This window comes from Balaenoptera musculus, chromosome 5, assembly GCF_009873245.2.
Source record: "Balaenoptera musculus isolate JJ_BM4_2016_0621 chromosome 5, mBalMus1.pri.v3, whole genome shotgun sequence".
NCBI classification, from domain to species: Eukaryota; Metazoa; Chordata; class Mammalia; order Artiodactyla; family Balaenopteridae; genus Balaenoptera; species Balaenoptera musculus.
Window position 1 is genome coordinate 42,654,302 of NC_045789.1, and position 19,203 is coordinate 42,673,504.

Below are 19,203 nucleotides of genomic sequence, written 5' to 3' on the forward strand. Positions count from 1 at the left end.
CTGCTGGCCAGATACTGAGCATGCTCCTTTTCCTTTAATTCCTTTCTCGTCTAGTCCCCGGTGCATAATTTTCTTTCTTTCCTTCCTTAATTTTCCAATTGTTCATTTACTATCATTAAGAGACCCCTTTTCTTTCGCCTTCTCGTAAACTTTTTCAGAAACTATAGGAAGTTCATCCTTTAATTACCATTTGTGGCTTTCCCATCACTTACAAATTACTCCCATTTCTAAGATTTACTTAAATTCATTCCCCTTTCACTACTCTTCTGTATCTTCATAGTCCTTAGATTTCTTAATTAGCTACTAGAAGATAAAAACTGTCAACATAAAATCTTTTATATTCCCTGTCCTCTCATAGTTGCAAGGCTACTTCCTTTTCCTTATTCAAAGCATCCCCAAAATTATTCCTCCAGGATTCATTAGTTTTTCTTGATTAATTAGGAGAATAATTGCCTCCTTCAAGCATTATCTTATATACCTCAAATATAAGATTCTCAAAAATCTAAGAAATCTACTCATATCTTGAATGTTTACTATCCAAATGAAATAATAACCACTAAGGTTAGCCATATATGTATATATAACTCAAATGATAGTCAGTGATTTTCTACTGGCATTCCATTAAAACACACACATGCATATTCACACATATCACAAACACACACAAGATTAAGGCAAAAAACTAAACTAAAATTCTTATTTGTCCAATCTCTCTTCAGTTTCTCTTCTGCTTATGGCAGTAAGCAAACCTACACAAAACTGAGAGAAGGAACTTCCCTGGTGAAGCAGTGGTTAAGAATCCGCCTGCCAAGGCAGGGGACACAGGTTCCATCCCTGGCCTGGGAAGATCCCACATGCCGCAGAGCAACTAAGCCCGTGCGCCACAACTACTGAGCCCGCGAGCCACAACTACTGAAGCCCACGTGCCGCAACAAGAGGCCACCGCAATGTGAAGCCTGCACACCACAACAAAGAGTAGACCCCGCTTGCCACAACTAGAGAAAGCCCGCGTGCAGCAAAAGACCCTACGCAGCCAAAAATAAATAAATATAATAAATTTATTTTTTAAAAAAACAACTGAGTAAAGAAGAAAACGTTTTTATTAATTACCACATGAAATTGACATGACATCCTATTAGGCTGAACTAGGATAAATAACGCTGTTATAAAATTTACATTTCTCACATCCATTTCAGAAGAAAATATTAGATATTAGGGCTCTTCTAGGTCTTATGGACAAATTTCAGCAAACCTTTTGTTTTTTAATAGTAAACAGCAATTAACGTATGTTCTCAAACTGTGCTAAGAAGTAGTTAGCAAGGTTAACTCTGAAATCTATGATAACTGTCAGGATTAGGACTGTTTTGTTAAACATTAGGAAGCACACTTCTATTTTAGCTGTTACATTAGTGCATCTTTTTCACTGGTAAGGCAACTGCTTGCTGCGGGTACCACAATGATTAGCAAGTTTCTTAAGTAACAGATATATGATTAATCAAGACTCAAATGAGTTTCCTTTCCCAACTTTGCTCTCTTTCGGAGCAGGAACAAATAGCTTTGTCATTTGTAAATAGGGAGGTTAATAGCTTGAAATTCAGTTGCTGTAATCTTCTAACTCACAATTTAAAAGGGGAGTAGATTATTACTAGGAATGTCTTTGAAATACTTCTAGTTTTTAAAATAACCAGGCTTCTGAGTAACTTCTCACACCTACCTTTCTATTTTGGTACATGACTTGATAAACATAACACATTTGACCTGTATAGTAGTAATTTCTTCTATCAACTATATTTCGCCCTCAATAATGGTTATAGAGCTGTGGTTTCAAACAATTTCTACATATAAAGCATCATCTTTAAATAAGTTTCCTTTTCACTGAACTGAGATTCTTTTCCCCACTTACGTGCTTGTGAAAGGTAATTTGAACATACACACACTTACATACCTTATGTATGTGTATATATGTATTTTTTAAGTAAGAAGTTACTTTTACCATTAGAATAAAACTAGACTACAGGGGACAACTCTGTGAAGACAGTTTGGTCTTCCTTGGAACTCCTCCTCTAGGCTGAGGAAGGCAGGTACAGTTCACTGAAGGACGTGATGAGGCTGAAGTAAGTCTTCTCATCATCTGTTAACCCCGCATTGCCAGGTCTCACCACCACAGCTACGTGCACATCAGCTTCCTCAGCAGCGCTGGCCTCTGCGAAAATGCAAATATGTGTCAGAAATGGCAGAACATGATGTTTGGGATTTGCTTCAAAATAATCAGAGGGATGTGGGAATGTAAGAAATAAGTCTGGTCCAGATTTGATAACTGTGGAAGCTAAAAGACAAGCACAGGGGGTGGACTTATTATTCTTTTATATAATTTTTAATTTTTCCATAAAAATTTTTTTCAGATGCGTAACTAACTGTACTGACAGACTAGGAGGACAGTGTGTCCTGGACTTCTAAGCTTTATTAAGTACTTACGAATGCACAAAGACAGAGCCGTGTCCACAGCTTTCCCCCATTCCCGCCCATCAGTCCTACAGAGAACTGAGCTGTTTCCCAAACGACAGGCTGTCAGGAATAATACCAACTAAGTAGATATGGGGCAAATGGAATCCCAGGATCTAACCAGGCTGAAATACCTACTCTCACACCTGGAGCCCAAACATGTCACAACCCTTGGCTAGACTGCCCATCTTTTTTGCCTGGCAAATTCCTACTCTTCAAAATTCAGCTCAAATATTCTATCTTCTAGAGCTACTACCAGCTGTCTTAGAGCATCCTATGTGCTCCACTAACACCCTGTATTTAGTCCTATCAAGACAACATGATTTGACACGTTATTACCTGTTGTCTCTCTCCTCATTGGACTAAGAGTGTTTTAAGATCAGTGATTGCATGGAAGTAAAAACAGGACTAGTCAAATGAAACTAAGTAAGCTATGTATCTGAGGGGATATCTCTAACATGTCTTGGGTTACGTACCCCTCCTCATTTTGTGTCCATCTGAAAGATAATAGCTAATACCTTGTATTAATTTAGCACCTACTATGTGCCAGGTACTATTCTAGGACCAGAGATATGTGAACAAAACAAAGTTCCTGCTTTCCTGGAACTTCCATTCCCATCTAAATCTTCACAACAACCCTGAGGTTGTTAGTATTACTATCTCCATTCTACAGACACAGAAACTGAGAGCTAGCAAGTGGTAGAGCTGAAATTTGAAATCGTGTGTCAGACTCTGTGGTCTGTGCTCTAGAACGAGGGTCAGCAAATTATGGCCCACCGCCTGTTTTTGTAAACATGGTCTTATTGGAACACAGTCACACACACTCACTTATGTACTATCTGTGGCTGCTTTTGCATTACAAGGACCAGAGTTGAACAGTTACTATCTGGCCCTTTACAGCAGTGGTCCCCAACCTTTTTGGCACCAGGGACTGATTTCATGGACGACAATTTTTCCACGGACCAGGGTAGTGGCGGGGGGACGGTTCAGGCGGTAATGGGAGTGATGGGGGGCGGTAGATGACGCTTCACTCTCTCGCCCACCGCTCGCCTCCTGCTGTGCGGCCCGCCTCCTAACAGGGGGTTGGGGACCCCTGCTTTACCGAACAATTTTGTCAACTCCTGCTCTAGAGCATTGCTGCTCTGAGTGTAGTCCCTGGACCAGCAGTGTGGAAATCACGTGGAAGCTTGTTACAAATACAGAATGTCAGGTTCCCCAATGTGCAACTACTGAATTAGGACCTGCAACTTAACAAATGACTCCTCTGCACAGACAGTAAGTTTTGACCAGAAATTTCAAGGAAGGAAAACTGGCAAGAGAGGAGGAACTGTAGGCAGACATAAAGTACATGTGCAAACAGTAGGAGAATGGACACAGGACACAGGTCTGTGGTCATAGAAGTGGGGCATATTTGGGCAGATAGAGCAAAACTGGGGAAGAATCTGAAACACATTCTTTGCAATTCAGACCTGGTGTAATAAGAAACCCCAGTAGTTTCTCAACCTATGGAAAACAGCCAGAGCAACGGAATGCATTAATTAAAGGGCAGCAGTACTGAGAAAGAGTAAATGGGGCAGAGCTGTCTCTTCCACCTACCCACCTCCTATGAAAGGACTGTCACCTCCCAGAGCAAAAACAGTGCTCCACAATCCCCTCCTCAGGCAAATTCTGCAGATGCCATTCACTCCAGCAGCAAAGGCATTGCCTTCCACACACCCCAAGTTCCCGGCCTGGCTGCCTCAAGCACAGTCCTCTGGACCAGGAACCCAGGATCTCAACCAAGTTGAGTCATCACGATCCACGTGGGACTTACTAGTTAGGGACCGTTCCACATTCAGCCTCTTACCAAGATCATCACGGGGCAAGTTTTTGTCCTTAAGCATCTATTTGCTCTTTTCATGTATTATTGAGACACTTATCTAATAATACTTGTTGACTTCAAACCCTGGACCTCTTTTTTCTTTTCCTCCAAAGGGAAAAAGTCTTTCAGTTCTCTCTTTTATATTTGAGTATTATTTGGGATATCAACTTAGTCTTCCACTCTGCCTTGGCAATGGAAGTCTGGACACGTGCTACTAAAACACAGGATCAGAGACAATAGAAAAGAGCAAGGCAGGCAGCCAGGTGCCTGGCCCTGTCCCAGCTACAGGTGAGCCCAGGTCTGGTCCTACTGCCCAAGCAGGAGTGGGGCTGGCAGAAGATGAGGGGCAGGAATAAAACCTCCTTGCAGAGGACTCAAGGGAGAGACAACTTGGAGATTACCTCTAGTCTCTAAAGAGAATAGGAATAATTTCTAGGACTGCAACCTAAGGATATGGCTTAAGTGAAAAGAGAAAGACTTGAAATTATAGATGTACTATGATGGCAACTAGAAAAAAAATGTGGCTAAAGACAAGAATACGAAGAAACTGTAAGTGGTCTTCGGGCAGGGGTTACAATTATTAGCGGTAACCAAAAAGCAGAGAATAAGGTGAGGGTCTAGGGATCACAGGCTGAATCATGCATTCAATTCCAGAATGCTTGGGACAGGCTGACTTTGTGGGGAGCTCCGGCCACAAAGCAGATCTCTAATTCTAAGCCTGCAGACACTCACCGTTCAAAATGCTAGCGGAGGGGCTTCCCTGGTGGCGCAGTGGTTGAGAATCTGCCTGCCGATGTAGGGGACACGGGTTCGAGCCCTGGTCTGGGAAGATCCCACATGCCGTGGAGCAACTAGGCCCGTGCGCCACAACTACTGAGCCTGCGCGTCTGGAGCCTGTGCTCCGCAACAAGAGAGGCCACGACAGTGAGAGGCCCGCGCACTGCGATGAAGAGTAGAGTAGCCCCCGCTCGCCGCAACTAGAGAAAGCCCTCGCACAGAAACGAAGACCCAACACAGCCAAAAATAAATTAAATAAATAAATAAATAAATTTATTAAAAAAAAATGTTAGCGGAGTTAAATATAGGGCAAACCATGGATTTTCATCTCCAACAGTCCTGTTTATGTGAATGATTAAAGAAAAGCAATTCACAGGTTAAACCAGCTAAACTCACCAGAAAGAGGCCTATTTCCTTTGCATAAGGAGCAAAACAAAGCAAAAGGTCTTCAAATTATCATTCCTCACACCTTTATCTACACAGATAGCAAAGCGACCTCCCCAGCCCACCACTCAAAGCCCCAAAAAGCCATTCGAGGAAGAGGGTAAAATGTAGCTTTGAATCAGTAAATGGTTTATACACAGAAATATGACAGGCAAATATTTACAGTATGCTGACAGTTCAAAGCAGAGGCCAGGTGAAATGGCTTCTGGTACATAGGTGTAGCCTGGCCAGCTGGTTACACAGTGAACCTTGAAGCTGTGTGTCCACGCGTCTGTCTCTCACCTTCAGTGCAGTTAGCCACGCAAATGCAAAGCTTTCCAGGATGCAGAAAAATAAGATGACAGTTTGTAGAACCCTTGCACTTTGAGGCTGACCCAAACCAGGACGTGCAGCAGGGGCAGGTCCCCGCTAAATCTACTGAGCTTTCAAAACTCAAAACAACAAACGGCTGTGATTTGCTACCATCTCCCTAGATCAAAATTCCAGTCTAGATTCACCGAGGATTGAAATTTAACAAAGATATTGGCGGTTACTGAATGTCAACTGTACGTCAGGTAAAATTAAGCCTGTCTACCACTCTTTCTCTGGAAAACACATTATGACTTCTTGAAGGCATTAGATGGCCTATGCTGGTTAAGATTTTTTTTTTAAACTGCTTCACAAATTAGTATATATTTGCTTATATGCCTACAGATCGTACCTAACATGATAAACCAAAGCAGCAGACAAAGAATATACTCACACACGCTAGCACAGATAAGATGCCTTTGCCAGCAGCCTGGGTTTGCCTTTGGGCGACATCTCTGAAAAGTCCCAGTGAGCGGGGGTGACTCTAGTTCTGCGACAACGAACAGAAGGGCTGGAGGGAGGAATGTCAACTACAGACTGCCGAAGCTGCTTCCACGGGGGCCCAGGGGTCCCTCGGAGCCACGAGATAGGAGAGCGCCCCTGCCCTCCGCCCCTTTTCCCTAATTCCCTTCTTGAGCCTGGTGAAATAGATGTAGTGTATCAGAGCGGCTGCACAGTACACAGAGCCCTGTTCTATGGGTAAACGAAGGGTAAAACTTACGATCCAAGATGAGTGGAAGAAACACAAAAAAGTAAAACTATCCTCCAACACAAGTGCAATTACAAATACACCAAAGTATGGGCTTCCCTGGTGGCGCAGTGGTTGAGAATCTGCCTGCCAATGCAGGGGACACGGGTTCGAGCCCTGGTCTGGGAAGATCCCACATGCCGCGGAGCAACTAGGCCCGTGAGCCACAACTACTGAGCCTGCGCATCTGGAGCCTGTGCTCCGCAATAAGAGAGGCCGCGACAGTGAGAGGCCCGCGCACCGCGATGAAGAGTGGCCCCCGCTCGCCGCAACTAAAGAAAGCCCTTGCACAGAAACGAAGACCCAACACAGCTAAAAATAATAAATAAATAATAAATTTATAAATTTATTAAAAAAAAAAAAAAAACAAATACACCAAAGTAGGACCCGGAGAGATGCACAGACTCTAAGGAAAATGACCACAAGATCAAAGGCTGCAGCCAGCTGGGGGAGTGTGGGAAAGCCTCGCCAGCCAGAGGCAGAGACCACCCACCTCCCCCAGCACCCCCCGACCTCTTCGCCTGCTGCTGCTTGCTTCCTTCTTCACTACCGGTTCCTTCTGTAATTCTCTGGAGGACTCATATTCTCACACAGGTAGATGCTTGAGCGTATGCTTTACGTTTGGTCAAAACTGCTCTCGAAATCACTTAAATTGCCAATAAAGTAGAGTATGTGCTGTTTCATACATTCACCCCTTACAGTGATAATGCATGGGCTAATGCACTGTATATAATATAAAGAGGGCCATGCTGGGTAAAAAAGACGCCGATCTTTAAACATGAGATCCGTGTGCAGTGAGGCTGAGGTTCACAACACGAGGGGCGCCTGGGGACTGAGGCCATCTGAGGGAAGGGAGAAATGAGGCTCCTCCTCGCCGAGGGGCAGCGCGCATCAGTCAGCAGGACAATGAGGCAAAATCGCTCCAACTGCAGACTTCTCTCTCTCTCTCTCTCTCTCTCACTTTTTTTTGCCGAGGGTGTAGAGCTGATCTCACTGCTGTTAAGTACATTTGATGCAGGTCCACTGTGACTTGACTGTCCTGGACAAGCCACGCCCCTACCCTCTTACCCCTGGCTGCATGCTCCTTCCCACCCTTACGGCTGGCTGCCTCTGTTGTTTCCCCATTTCATGTTAAAAGGAGAAGAATTCATCTTTCCAGTGCCACTTCCCCCAAGGATGGGTAGATGGAGAGGAAGGTGGGTTGGCTGGTCCACTGTTTCCTTTTATAAACCTGCTTCATTTTCCAGGGCTACCCACATAAACTTTCTTTACGGAGGCAAAGCGTTTGCAGTGCCAGGCTCGGCTCCCACCCTGGAGTGTACAGTGCAAGAAGTCAGATTACTCACCTCGGGTAACGTCCGTCAGAAACAAGATGTTGTTGGTGGAGCACCCAATGCTGCTGGCGATCTTTCGATAACTCTCACTCTCCACTTTGTGTCCAATCTTGGTATCAAAGTGACCGTCCACAAGCTGGACACAGAGAAGGGGAAAGAACGATGCTACAAACACACATGTAACCCAGCCCCTCTGTCTCCCATCCCTTTTCTCTGAACTACTCGACAATCATAGCGACTTCATCCACTCAACAAATATTCCCTGTGAGTCTACTTCATAGAGGACTTTATGGAAGCTACAAAAAGTAAATATAAACCAAGGTTTTATAGAAATAAACATTTGGAAAAAGAAAACTACCAATGCAATGTATATAAGATCATTTTATAATCTTGGTTTTCTTTCATTAGCATTAATTTTATATCCAAAATCTTTTAAAATATATATGCCCTACTCCCTGTCCTTAAAACACTATATTCACTCAAACTACTTATTAGACTGGGTTTCACCCGATGAAAGGTTCTCAACTTTGTCCTTTTGATCCCAGAATGACCAGATTTCTCTAACCTGCCTAATTAGTAAGCTATTACTTTACTTTCAAGAAACCTTCATTTTCTAATTAAAACATTTTAAAATTCTACCCAAGAGCTCGTATATACCCTTGACATCTTAGAAATAACTGGGGTCAAATACATAACTTACTAATTTAACCAACAGTCATTAAAATAAGTTCACATTTAGGATCAGCTATTACGATGTGATCTTTTGAATATTTTCAGAACTTTTCACAAACTAAAAATAAGCCTAACAAAGATAAATTAAGGTAATATTAATATTGTGATTTTTAAAGTTAAGAATTGTTTTGCATATTTTCTTTCTCTCTCAAGTCTGCCTCACACTAAGCAAGTGTAGGATAAAGTTTTATTACTGAACTCGTAGGGTAATTACTGTGTCCTGTCTACTATCACCTTATTGTCTATTTCATCAGAGAGAGTGGAAAAGAAGCTTATATCTGTATTCAGAGGAGAATAGTTAACAAGCAATTAAAGGGTTTTACTACTGATTTAATATTTGACTTAGAACTAAGATGAAAAGCAGGAAAGTAAAAATGAGACTACGACAATCTCCAAAGTCAAAGTGTTCTCTGCACATGGTAGAGGGTCAATAAATATTTATTTTAAAAAAATAGTTGGCTGAGTAAACTATGTGTATCACTAATTTCAGCCTGTATTCAGTTAGTCAGCATTTCTTTTTAAAGTCCTAAATGTAGTCCCTTTTTCCAATGACTACCCTGTCTTCCAGGGGACGTAGGGACTGTGGGACAGAAAAGCTAGCAGGACTTTTCTCAGGTACAAGGACTGTTAATAGGAGGCCTTAAGTAATCACCGTGTAATAACATGCCCAGTTCTCTTACAGAAGAATGCTGATTCTGCTAAAATAAAATCTGTCTCTCTCCAAAGTACCAGAAACAAATGAATCCACCATGTACTCTCCTGCATTCAAGAAGTCCGTGTGCCCTTTTGTGAGGGATAGTGGCATGTGCCACTCTTTCACATCTTACCTGATACTTTAAACAACCAAAAGAAGCCATTAGTTTCCTTTCCTTTGGGTTGATGATTTTCTAATACTGACAAGATAGCTGATTTACAAGCTAGCTTAGGTCTTATTTACCTGTGAGAGATATATATATGGTTCTAATACTACTGTCATCAGAATCACTTAGGGTAGATATTTGAAAATGCAGATTCCCAACTGTAGCCCAGACCTGCTGATATAGATTTGCCAGGAAACAGGGCCCAGGGATCTACATTTTTAACAAACGCCCCAGGTGATCCTTATGCACAGCAAAGTTTAAGAACCTCTGATGCAAAGATTGGTACCACAGCTACATTTCACCCTTCCACAATGTATTCCCCAGTTTTTCCACTTCTTTTTTACAACCTGCATAGCATATGTAAATGCAATTATCTGAATGCTGCTTAGCTTATAACTGTAGCACTCACATTCACTGTTTAATGCTTTGATGGTGTCAAAAAAACAAAGTAATCTGGTAACCTACCTCATGAATATCTCCCTCTGTAGAATGCCCAAATAACAGTTTCTGTGCCTCTACACTCCCTGAAGAATAGATATACACCTTCATTCCAGCCTCTCTCCATTTCCTGACTGCTGGAACCACATCTTCAAAGAACCTAGAGGGAAGACCACCAAGTTGAAATGAAGGAACACGTTACCCAGCCAAGTGAAAACCAGTCAGATAGCTGCCACAAGTTTCTCTATTTGTGTCCAAATGGTCGCCAGGAAAAGCACCTCCATGAGACTGTGAACTCCTGCAGATCTAATGAGCGTGTCCCCAGAGTTCCAGGGTCACAGTAGATTAGCAGCAGTAATTTAGGTCGAGGGAAGAAGAGTTTTTGACAGACAGCCACACTAAGGACAGTAAAAAGTGATTACAGATAAAGAGATAAAATAAGAAAGGGATTTTTTTTTTCAATTGAAGTATAGTTGATTTACAATGTTGTGTTAGTTTCTGGTGTACAGGAAAGTGATTCAGTCATATATATATATATATATATATTCTTTTTCAGATTCTTTTCCATTATAGTTTATCACAAGATATTGAACACAGTTCCCTGAGAAAGGGATTTTTTGAATTCCCAAGAAATTCAAAAAAGCAAACAACAATACTAGTGTACTGTTGTGTGCCTTTGATATAATTCATGATGAGAAAAGGTTCAATTATGTCCAGTGTGACTTAAGAAAGCATGGAAATGCTTTTAGAAAGATCTACACCCAAACAATTAAAAAAATGTTTGGAGGCTCAAATCTTTGATTAGCTAGAAAACAGAACTACATTTCTTGAGAACTAAGAAAACCTTAGGTTTTACTATACAGAAAAAAATTATGTAACAAATCAGTTAACAGACATGTGCCATTTCACATTAGCTAATCAGAAATGATTCTCGACAGTCTTGTTCACCAGTTCTACAGTGGACAACATCACAGGAGATGGGTGAAAAGAGAAGTACAAGAAACTTGGGATGTGGAACCAGTCATCTATAAAAGATTAACTGGAAAATGTCAGAGAAGTCTTCTACTGGATGAAACAATATTGAACAAATTGAAGAAAAGGGATTAGCTACTAGTTCAAAACCAGCAGTAACTGTGAGTTACTTTGTATGTTACTTTGCACTCAGAGACAGGATTAGTCTATGTTGAATTTGCAGATTGTTATTGCTCCAAAGCAGGGCTGAGAAGTCAAAGATGATTTATTTCAAGTCCTTGGTTTTATAATTAAGGAACTAAGACCAGGAGAAGGATGGGCTAACTCCTGTGAGCACCATCTCCTGACTCCAGTACTTTGAGTGTTTTACCAAGTGAACTAACTGATATTTATTTCCACATCACTGGCTTATCCTGAAATTCTAAAGCATCCTTAAAAGGTGGAAGCCCCTTGTAAAGTACATAAAGGAATGGCATCTCGGTTGACAGAAAAACAAAAGAAATATAGGCAGCTAGTAACAGTCTTGGATCTTAGGGTTTACATCAGGCAATGCCCTGAAATCCTTAGTGGCAGCAACTTATTAAGATTTCTTAATATAGCAATATGGGACTCACGAGTCTCCTTCGGCAGGAGTGCTCTTAGGAAGCCCACAATCAAGACTCCGAGGTCTGGAAGTTGCTGTAAGAGCACAGAACAGAGTGGCACTGCTGACACTGAGTAACCCCACGGTGACGGGGTGCATAATTTTATAGCATTCTTACTTCTCTAACAGAGCAGAAAGCAGGTAATCTAACTAACAATCCTGGGAAGCAGCCCAACCGTGCTGTCACTCATACGCCAAGGATCAGACATGACTTAGTTCAAGGAAGTCGCCATTTTCTAAGAAGCTGGTTGTTTTGTGTGTGGGGTTTTTTTTTTGTTTGTTTTTTAATTGGAGTATAGTTGATTTACATCTAGGAAGCTGTTTTAGACTTGGGTTAAAAGTCTCCAACCATCACACAAAGCCAGACACGGGCCTGGGGGATTTATCTGGATGAAATGCTTTATCCCAGCTTTGAAAAAACAAAACAAAATAAAACACTCCCTTGTTGGAATAAAAAGAATGTTGATCTTATCTACTTTGCAAATCACGCAACTTACACTGGAGAGAGAGGACTAGTGGAAAATGTATTTGCTTTGGTGGCTAGTGAAGTGTTTAGAGTCACTTGAGGAGCTACATACTCTGCTTTCATGCTCCCAGCTTTGAATGCCGCCCTCCACATGTGGCCCTGCAGCTGTTTCAGCGCCGTGGTCTTCCGGTCCAGAGACATCTGCCAGCACACGTTATCCACCACGGCCTGGATCACCCGCTGCGGGTCATCTGCCCCATTCCCGGATGCTGCTGGGATCGGAACAGCCCCATCCAGGTGGGAGTCCTCTTCAGCCTTTAAATCAGAAACAACACAAAATTTGTTTCTTACTCATTTTTAAAAAGATCCTTTAAATGATACCTGAAAACTAGCAGACCAACTTTCTCCAACTACCATTAGCATCGAGCCCTGTTAAAAATTAAAGTATCCTACGCTTTGGGACTGATATGAATGATTCCTAAAAAAAACTGGATTATAATTAATAAATTTACAACACCTTTCCTGTATCACTAAAGCTGAAACTTAAACCAAGAGGCATGTTGTGTGTGAGAAAAGAGATAGCACAAAATGATAAAATGTTATAATAAGACCTGGTTTGTTGATTCACTTACTAGGATCAACAAACCAGGACTTCAGTTAAATCGGATCATTTTCTCTGTACTATAACTAACTGAGGAAGAAATAAAGAAAATCTCAGTGAAATTAGTTTATGCCTGGAATTCAATGAAAAGAAGCTAGTGAAGCAATGTCTGGGGTTGGTTTATATTCAGTCTCCTGCAATCTCCCACATCCTGCAAAACCCTAATAGCTATTTAGAAGCTGGTTAGCCTGTGACAAGGCATATGTCCAATCCCTAAAGACTCAATGATTTATATGCTACAATGAGGGACTATGTATGTATGTTTCAACAACAGGCGTTGAGACAACAAAAAAAGGTAAAGAAGGGAGTGTTTCAGACTAACCGTGAGTTATCTAGAAAATTCAACAAACCCAAATGCCCCACGCCTCAAAGGATATGACTCTCTTTCCAATCCTAACTCTTAACATTACAGAATTTACACAAAGCTTTCCTTCCACATTGTCCAATGTAGAAAATTAACTCAAAAAGAGCCAGAGAGTTAGCTCTGCACAGCATGTAAGACCTTTGCCAATGAAGCAATTTGAATAAGAAAAACAACAGATCGGGAGTTCCACAGCACACAGTGTGGAAGGAGAAAGACTGAAAACCGGGGAGGGATCAAAGCAGAACAAAGTACATGTAACGAAGGCGAAGGCGGGTATGAAGGGTGGGCTGAATGTGAGCTGGGGAGAGAGGTGTGTGAGGGTCCAGGGACTCTGTGAAGGGGCAGCAGGTGCTCACGCCATGAGGAGGAGAGAGTGGAGAATGAGGAAATGAGGTGTTATCACTTGGAGACATTAATGAAAAATGTGATGAGATGGCACAAGACCCTCTTGCATTCCAGCCACAAATGACTTAGTTTTATAAATACATGATATTTTATGCAACTGAAATAGCTCCAGAAAGAGGCAATTGTAGAGACAACAAACTGCCATTTATGTCATTATTTCTGGCCTTTTAATTATGTACTGTGAACTCCTAAGCAGGCAAGTCACTACAACATCCGTGCCCTGTGAATCCAGAGCGCTTATTTTAAAATATGCTCAGAGAACATTCTAAGTCTTTAGGCATCCTCAGTTCTAACACCCTTGGGAATGTAGAAGCAATGGAATAGAAATATCCCAACCTGTTTCCTCAAAAGATTGACATCTTGCTGGCACTCCTCTTCTTCCCAATGTGTCTGCAGATACTCTTTAACATTTTCTTTGATGTAAGGAAATAAAATGTCCTGGATAAAAGCGCAAAAGAAAAAAACAAGAATTAGCTTTAGTGGTTTGCATGAGATCAAGTTCTTCAACAATCTCACCTTAGCTAATTCTAGCAAATAAGACAACGAAAATTTCATTGAAAATATGAAAATTGGTGCTCTGGATATAGGAGTTGGACGGAGACTGAGAAACAAACGAACTAGATCAAGAGTCAGCACCTACAGCCCGTGGGCTAAATCCAATCTTCTCCCATTTTTGTAAATGAAGTTTTATTGGAATGTGTCCACACTCATTTGTTTACAGGGTGTCTATGGCCACTTTGGGGCCACAGTGCAGAGCTGAGTACTTGTAACCAAGACCACATAGCCCTCAAAGTCTCAACATTTAGTATTCAGTCCTTTACAGAAAAAGTTTGCTGACTCAAACCAGATGGCTAGACTATACATCCTTGAGGGTTGGGATCAAGTACACCCTGCTCACAGCTACATCCCCACTGCACACCACAGTACTTGCGACATGCATGTAACTCAAATATCTGCTGACAGAATGATGTCCACGTATGACAAATGTTTTTGTTGTTGTTGTTTTTTTTTTAATTAATTAATTAATTTCTTTATTTTTGGCTGTGTTGGGTCTTTGCTACTGCGTGTGGGCTTTCTCTAGTTGCGGTGACCGGGGGCTACTCTTCGTTGCGGTGCGCGGGCTTCTCATTGTGGTGGCTTCTCTTGCTGCGGAGCACGGGCTCTAGGCGCGCGGGCTTCCGTAGTTGTGGCATGCGGGCTCAGTAGTCGTGGCTCACAGGATCTAGAGCACAGGCTCAGTAGTTGTGGCACATGGGCTTTGTTGCTCGGCGGCATGTGGGATCTTCCTGGACCAGGGCTCGAACCCGTGTCCCCTGCATTGGCAAGCGGATTCTTAACCACTGAGCCACCAGGGAAGTCCACAAATGTTTTAAAAAAACACCTGATCACCATGATTCTTTCTTGAAAATCAGAATACCTACAGAATTACCCTATGTATTCTGATGTGCAAAACAATTCAGAAATAAATAACCTGTCAGTAATCCATGCATTGGGAACATGATTTTTCTTAGGTCAAAATTTTTACATTTACTTGCAATTGTAGTGTATGTATCTTTTCAAATCCAATTTGACACATTCAGGAAAATATTAGTGTCTACTATATACTAAGATATGCTAATGCGGCATGGAGAAGGGGATTGAAAAGATAAACAAGTCACAATCCCTTTTCTCAAAAAGCTTCTGAAGAATCTAGTGGGGGAAGATGGGGGATGGAAGGTAAACAAAGAATTGTAACGTGGTGCAAGGGGTGAGACAGAGTATAAGCAGAATGGTGCACAGATCCAGGGCGTAATGGCCCTGCAACAGTCTTAGCAATAATCAGTCTGAAAAAACAGAAAATAAATATATGCTATGAATACAGACACCAGGTATACAATTCAGAGAAGGACTTACATTTTAAGGGAAAGTCTATAATCAAGTGGAATCCAATAAGTCTGTTTATTTAAATTGATTCACTCATTTATTTATTCAAATATGCACCAAATGCCCAGTACAGGGCAGGCCCTTGTGGCAAGGGCTGAGGATGTAATTGTGAGCAAAACCCATACGTGATCCCTAATCTCAAGGAGCCAAGTAGCAGAAACAGACATTAAAGTTAAGGTGGTACTTTAATAAATGGTACAGACAAGAGGTACATAGTACTACTAGGGCATAAAATAGGAAAGTTTGACCTAGTGAGGGAGGTCAGGGAAGGCTTTGCTGGAGAAATGACAACAGAACTGAGATCTAAAGCAATGATTCTGAAAGTGAGATTCAGGACCCCCGAGGTCCTGAGACCCTTTTAGAGGGCTCCACGAGGTCAAACTATTTTCAAAAAAATACTAAGATGTTATTTGCCTTTTTCACTTTCATTCTTTCAGGAGTGTACATTAGTTTTCCAGAGGCTACACAGGTGTGATATCACAACAGACCCAATGCAGATATGAGAATCCAGCCATCTTCCTATGTAAAACATTGTCTAAAACAGTCTTCTAACCATGTTTTCCAAAACAAACAAAATATTCTTCATAAAAATATATTATTTATTAATGTTAACAAAGTAATAGGGTTTATTGTTTAAAATGAATAAATATTTTTAAATTTCTCAGTTTTAATTGCTAATGTGGTAAATGTTGATCAGTATAACCCACATAGGGCTTCCCTGGTGGCGCAGTGGTTAAGAACCTGCCTGCCAATGCAGGAGACACGGGTTCGAGCCCTGATCCAGGAAGATCCCACATGCCGCGGAGCAACTAAGCCCGTGCGCCACGACTACTGAGCCTGCGCTCTAGATCCTGTGAGCCACAACTACTGAGCCCGCGTGCCACAACTACTGAAGCCCTCGTGCCTAGAGCCCAAGCTCCGCAACAAGAGAAGCCACCGCAATGAGAAGCCCGCGCACCGCAAGGAAGAGTAGCCCCCACTCGCAGCAACTAGAGAAAGCCCGTGCACAGCAACGAAGACCCAACGCAGCCAAAAATAAATAAATAAATTTATTTAAAAAAAAAAAAATATATATATATAATACACATAAACAAAAGTTCTTTGGGTCCTCAGAAACTTTTAAGCGTGTAAAGGAATCCTGAGAATAAGAAGTCTGAGAACCACCAAAGGTGGAAAGGACTAACCTGGAGAAGACTAGCAGAGAGAATGTTCCACACAGAGAGAACAGTGTGGGTAGGGAAAGACTCCCGTAGTGTGCAAAAGGCCCTGGAGACAAGCAATCCTCCTCCCTGCAGAGAGGGCTCACCAAATGTAAAAATAAAAATGGGCTCCAATTCACGAAGCGCCAGCATATGCTACCGCAGGGTCATTTGTGCCAAACGGCACACCCGGCTTCTTCTGATTAGTACTAACCAGTAGCAGCCCACCACCCAGCTTTGCGCTGAAAACCACTGATCTGTGTCTTCTCCCTCTCTTCCCTTTCCGCTTCCTCCTTATTACAAGCTTCTGCATCATAAGATTTTCTTAACTACTACTACCAGAGAGTGAACAAGGGCAAAGAGAGAAGAAAGAAGCTGGCAGAGGGGAGGGGGTGGGGGGGATGGGCCAAATAGGTGAAGGGGGTTAAGAGGTACAAACTTCCAGTTATAAAATAAATAAGTCATAGGGATGCAATGTACAGCATAGGGAATATAGTCAATAATACTGTAATAACTTTGTCCGGTGACAGATGGAAACTAGACTTATCCTGGTGATCATTTTGTAGTGTATAAAAATATCAAATCACTATGTTGTATACCTGAAACTAATTGAATATTTTAAGTCAGCGATTCTTCAATTGAAAAAAAAAAAAAAAAAAGAGGAAGCTGACAGAAAACTTTTTATTTTATTTCCTGCTAACAGGCCTGAGGGATGACTTGGTTAGGACGTAGTTAATAGATCATTATGAATAAAACCATGTTTTTTAGTGTGCGTAGAATTTCCCTGACTGGAACAAAGGCTTGGCTCCACAATTAGAATTCTTTAACACTTCAGAAGACCCAATTCTAAGTTCAACTTAAACTGCACTCCCAAATGAAAATATACAACACAAGAAAGATATTATGGACTTTTTTGAAATGGTAGGACTGAAGTGTTTACCTCTCCTCACAATACATTTTTCAAATTTTCACCTGCCCCAGTAAAAATAAAGAAGTCATTCAATTTTGCTTGTTCTCATGGTGCATTCCAGTAAGTAATGGATCACTCAGCAGATTCAGAACAGTGTGATCAGGCAAAATTTTCAGCATACTTGACACAAAAGCTTTGTTTAAGCTCAATAAAAAACTCATTTTTGACCTTAAAGAAGGAAAATGAAGAGCTAAGATTGACAGCTTTCCTTTTCTGCAAGAGATTCCTTTTACTGGGCTGATATACTTCTGATTTTCTTGAAATACTCGGTTTTCTCAGCATGCCCCTCCTCATTCCTTGCTTTCTCCCACTTAGCATCTCTCCTGCACTCATGCACTGTGGCAGGACTGCAAACCCGCCCCCACTTGAGAGTGCTATCTGAGAAGATGCAGCAGAACCGAAGGCGCACATACACAGCGCTTCTTCTCCTAGGCAGACACACATGTGCAGAGAAGAAAGTAAAAAAAAAGTTTACTGTCCCACTGGGTATGCTGCAAAATAATTGGAAACAACCTAAATTGTCATCAGCTAGAGAATAAACGGGTATATTCATACTCTAAAACATTACATAGCAGTTAAAAATGAATGTACTAAAATTATATTTATCAACATGAATATAAACTCTAACATATGAATAAAACTCTAATACAAAATGGGATGTGCTCAGGGCCTCGGTTATAGCTGTAATGTTCTATTTCTTTAAGATCTGAAACAAACATAATATGAAGGTTTAATTAGCTTTGTGGTTGGTGCATAGTCATTACATTAATCTTTATCCTTGCTCGTTTTAAATGGGTTACAATTAAAAAACAAACAAGCCAACTTTGGTCCCTCGTCCTACACCTTTCTCATTTGGTCCTTCTCCTCCAGCGTCCAGCCTCCATTACTCCCCAACTCCTAAGCAACTGGAATATTCCCCAGGGAAAACTTTTGGTCAGCTTCAGGGCCACCCAGTAACTGAAGAGCTAAAGTACTCAAAAAATTTCTAAACGCATGCAGTGCTGTATTATTTACTTTGTGCTTCACAAAGTCGAATTTCCTATATCCAGCTTTATTGGTACCAAGAACAATTCATGCAGAGCCTGTTAATCCTGAGAGCCCAGGTCCTTAATCTCTGTGGGAGAGCAGATAAAGAGGACAGACTACAGGCAGCATGCCAGGCTGGGGTCCCTACCTCTGTCTTTTACTAGCTGTGTTCAAGTAACTTATCCTCTTTGAGGCTGTTTTCTCATCTGCTAAACGGCAATGACAATACCACGCAAAGTCACTGCAGTCATTAGAGATAATCAGATGAAAGCATCCAGTACCTTACCACTAATTATATACTCCAGCACAAACATTTAAACTGGGCAAGGATCACCTTTACCCCAATTTAGTGATAAATAATTGCAGAGAAGTCCCCAGAGGATAAATCACAAAGACAACCAACTCATTCATTCAACATTTACTGAGGACCTATTGAGTGCCAGACATTTCTGATAACAGAGTTATAAACCAGAGACCCTCTCCTCAGAGAACTCACAGAAATAAAAGGTCAAGATTTCAAACAATTCTAA

The 19,203-nt window shown here is 41.5% G+C and overlaps 1 protein-coding gene across 2 annotated transcripts in view; it reads right to left on the bottom strand.

The window, feature by feature from the left end:
* Positions 1-1,078: 1,078 nt before the first annotated feature.
* The window catches only part of ENOPH1 (enolase-phosphatase 1), a 36,046-nt gene continuing 17,921 nt past the window's right edge, over positions 1,079-19,203 (bottom strand). Inside the window, exons 2-6 of one of the 2 annotated variants that reach the window (XM_036852394.1) lie at positions 13,892-13,993; positions 12,238-12,440; positions 10,072-10,204; positions 8,027-8,150; positions 1,079-2,203 (exon numbers count right to left, since the gene is read on the bottom strand). In XM_036852394.1, the coding sequence (XP_036708289.1) occupies positions 2,064-2,203; positions 8,027-8,150; positions 10,072-10,204; positions 12,238-12,440; positions 13,892-13,993 (702 nt within the window). In that variant the 3' untranslated portion in view covers positions 1,079-2,063. The remainder of the gene's footprint in view (positions 2,204-8,026; positions 8,151-10,071; positions 10,205-12,237; positions 12,441-13,891; positions 13,994-19,203) is intronic. The other variant, XM_036852395.1, reaches the window with a different exon arrangement.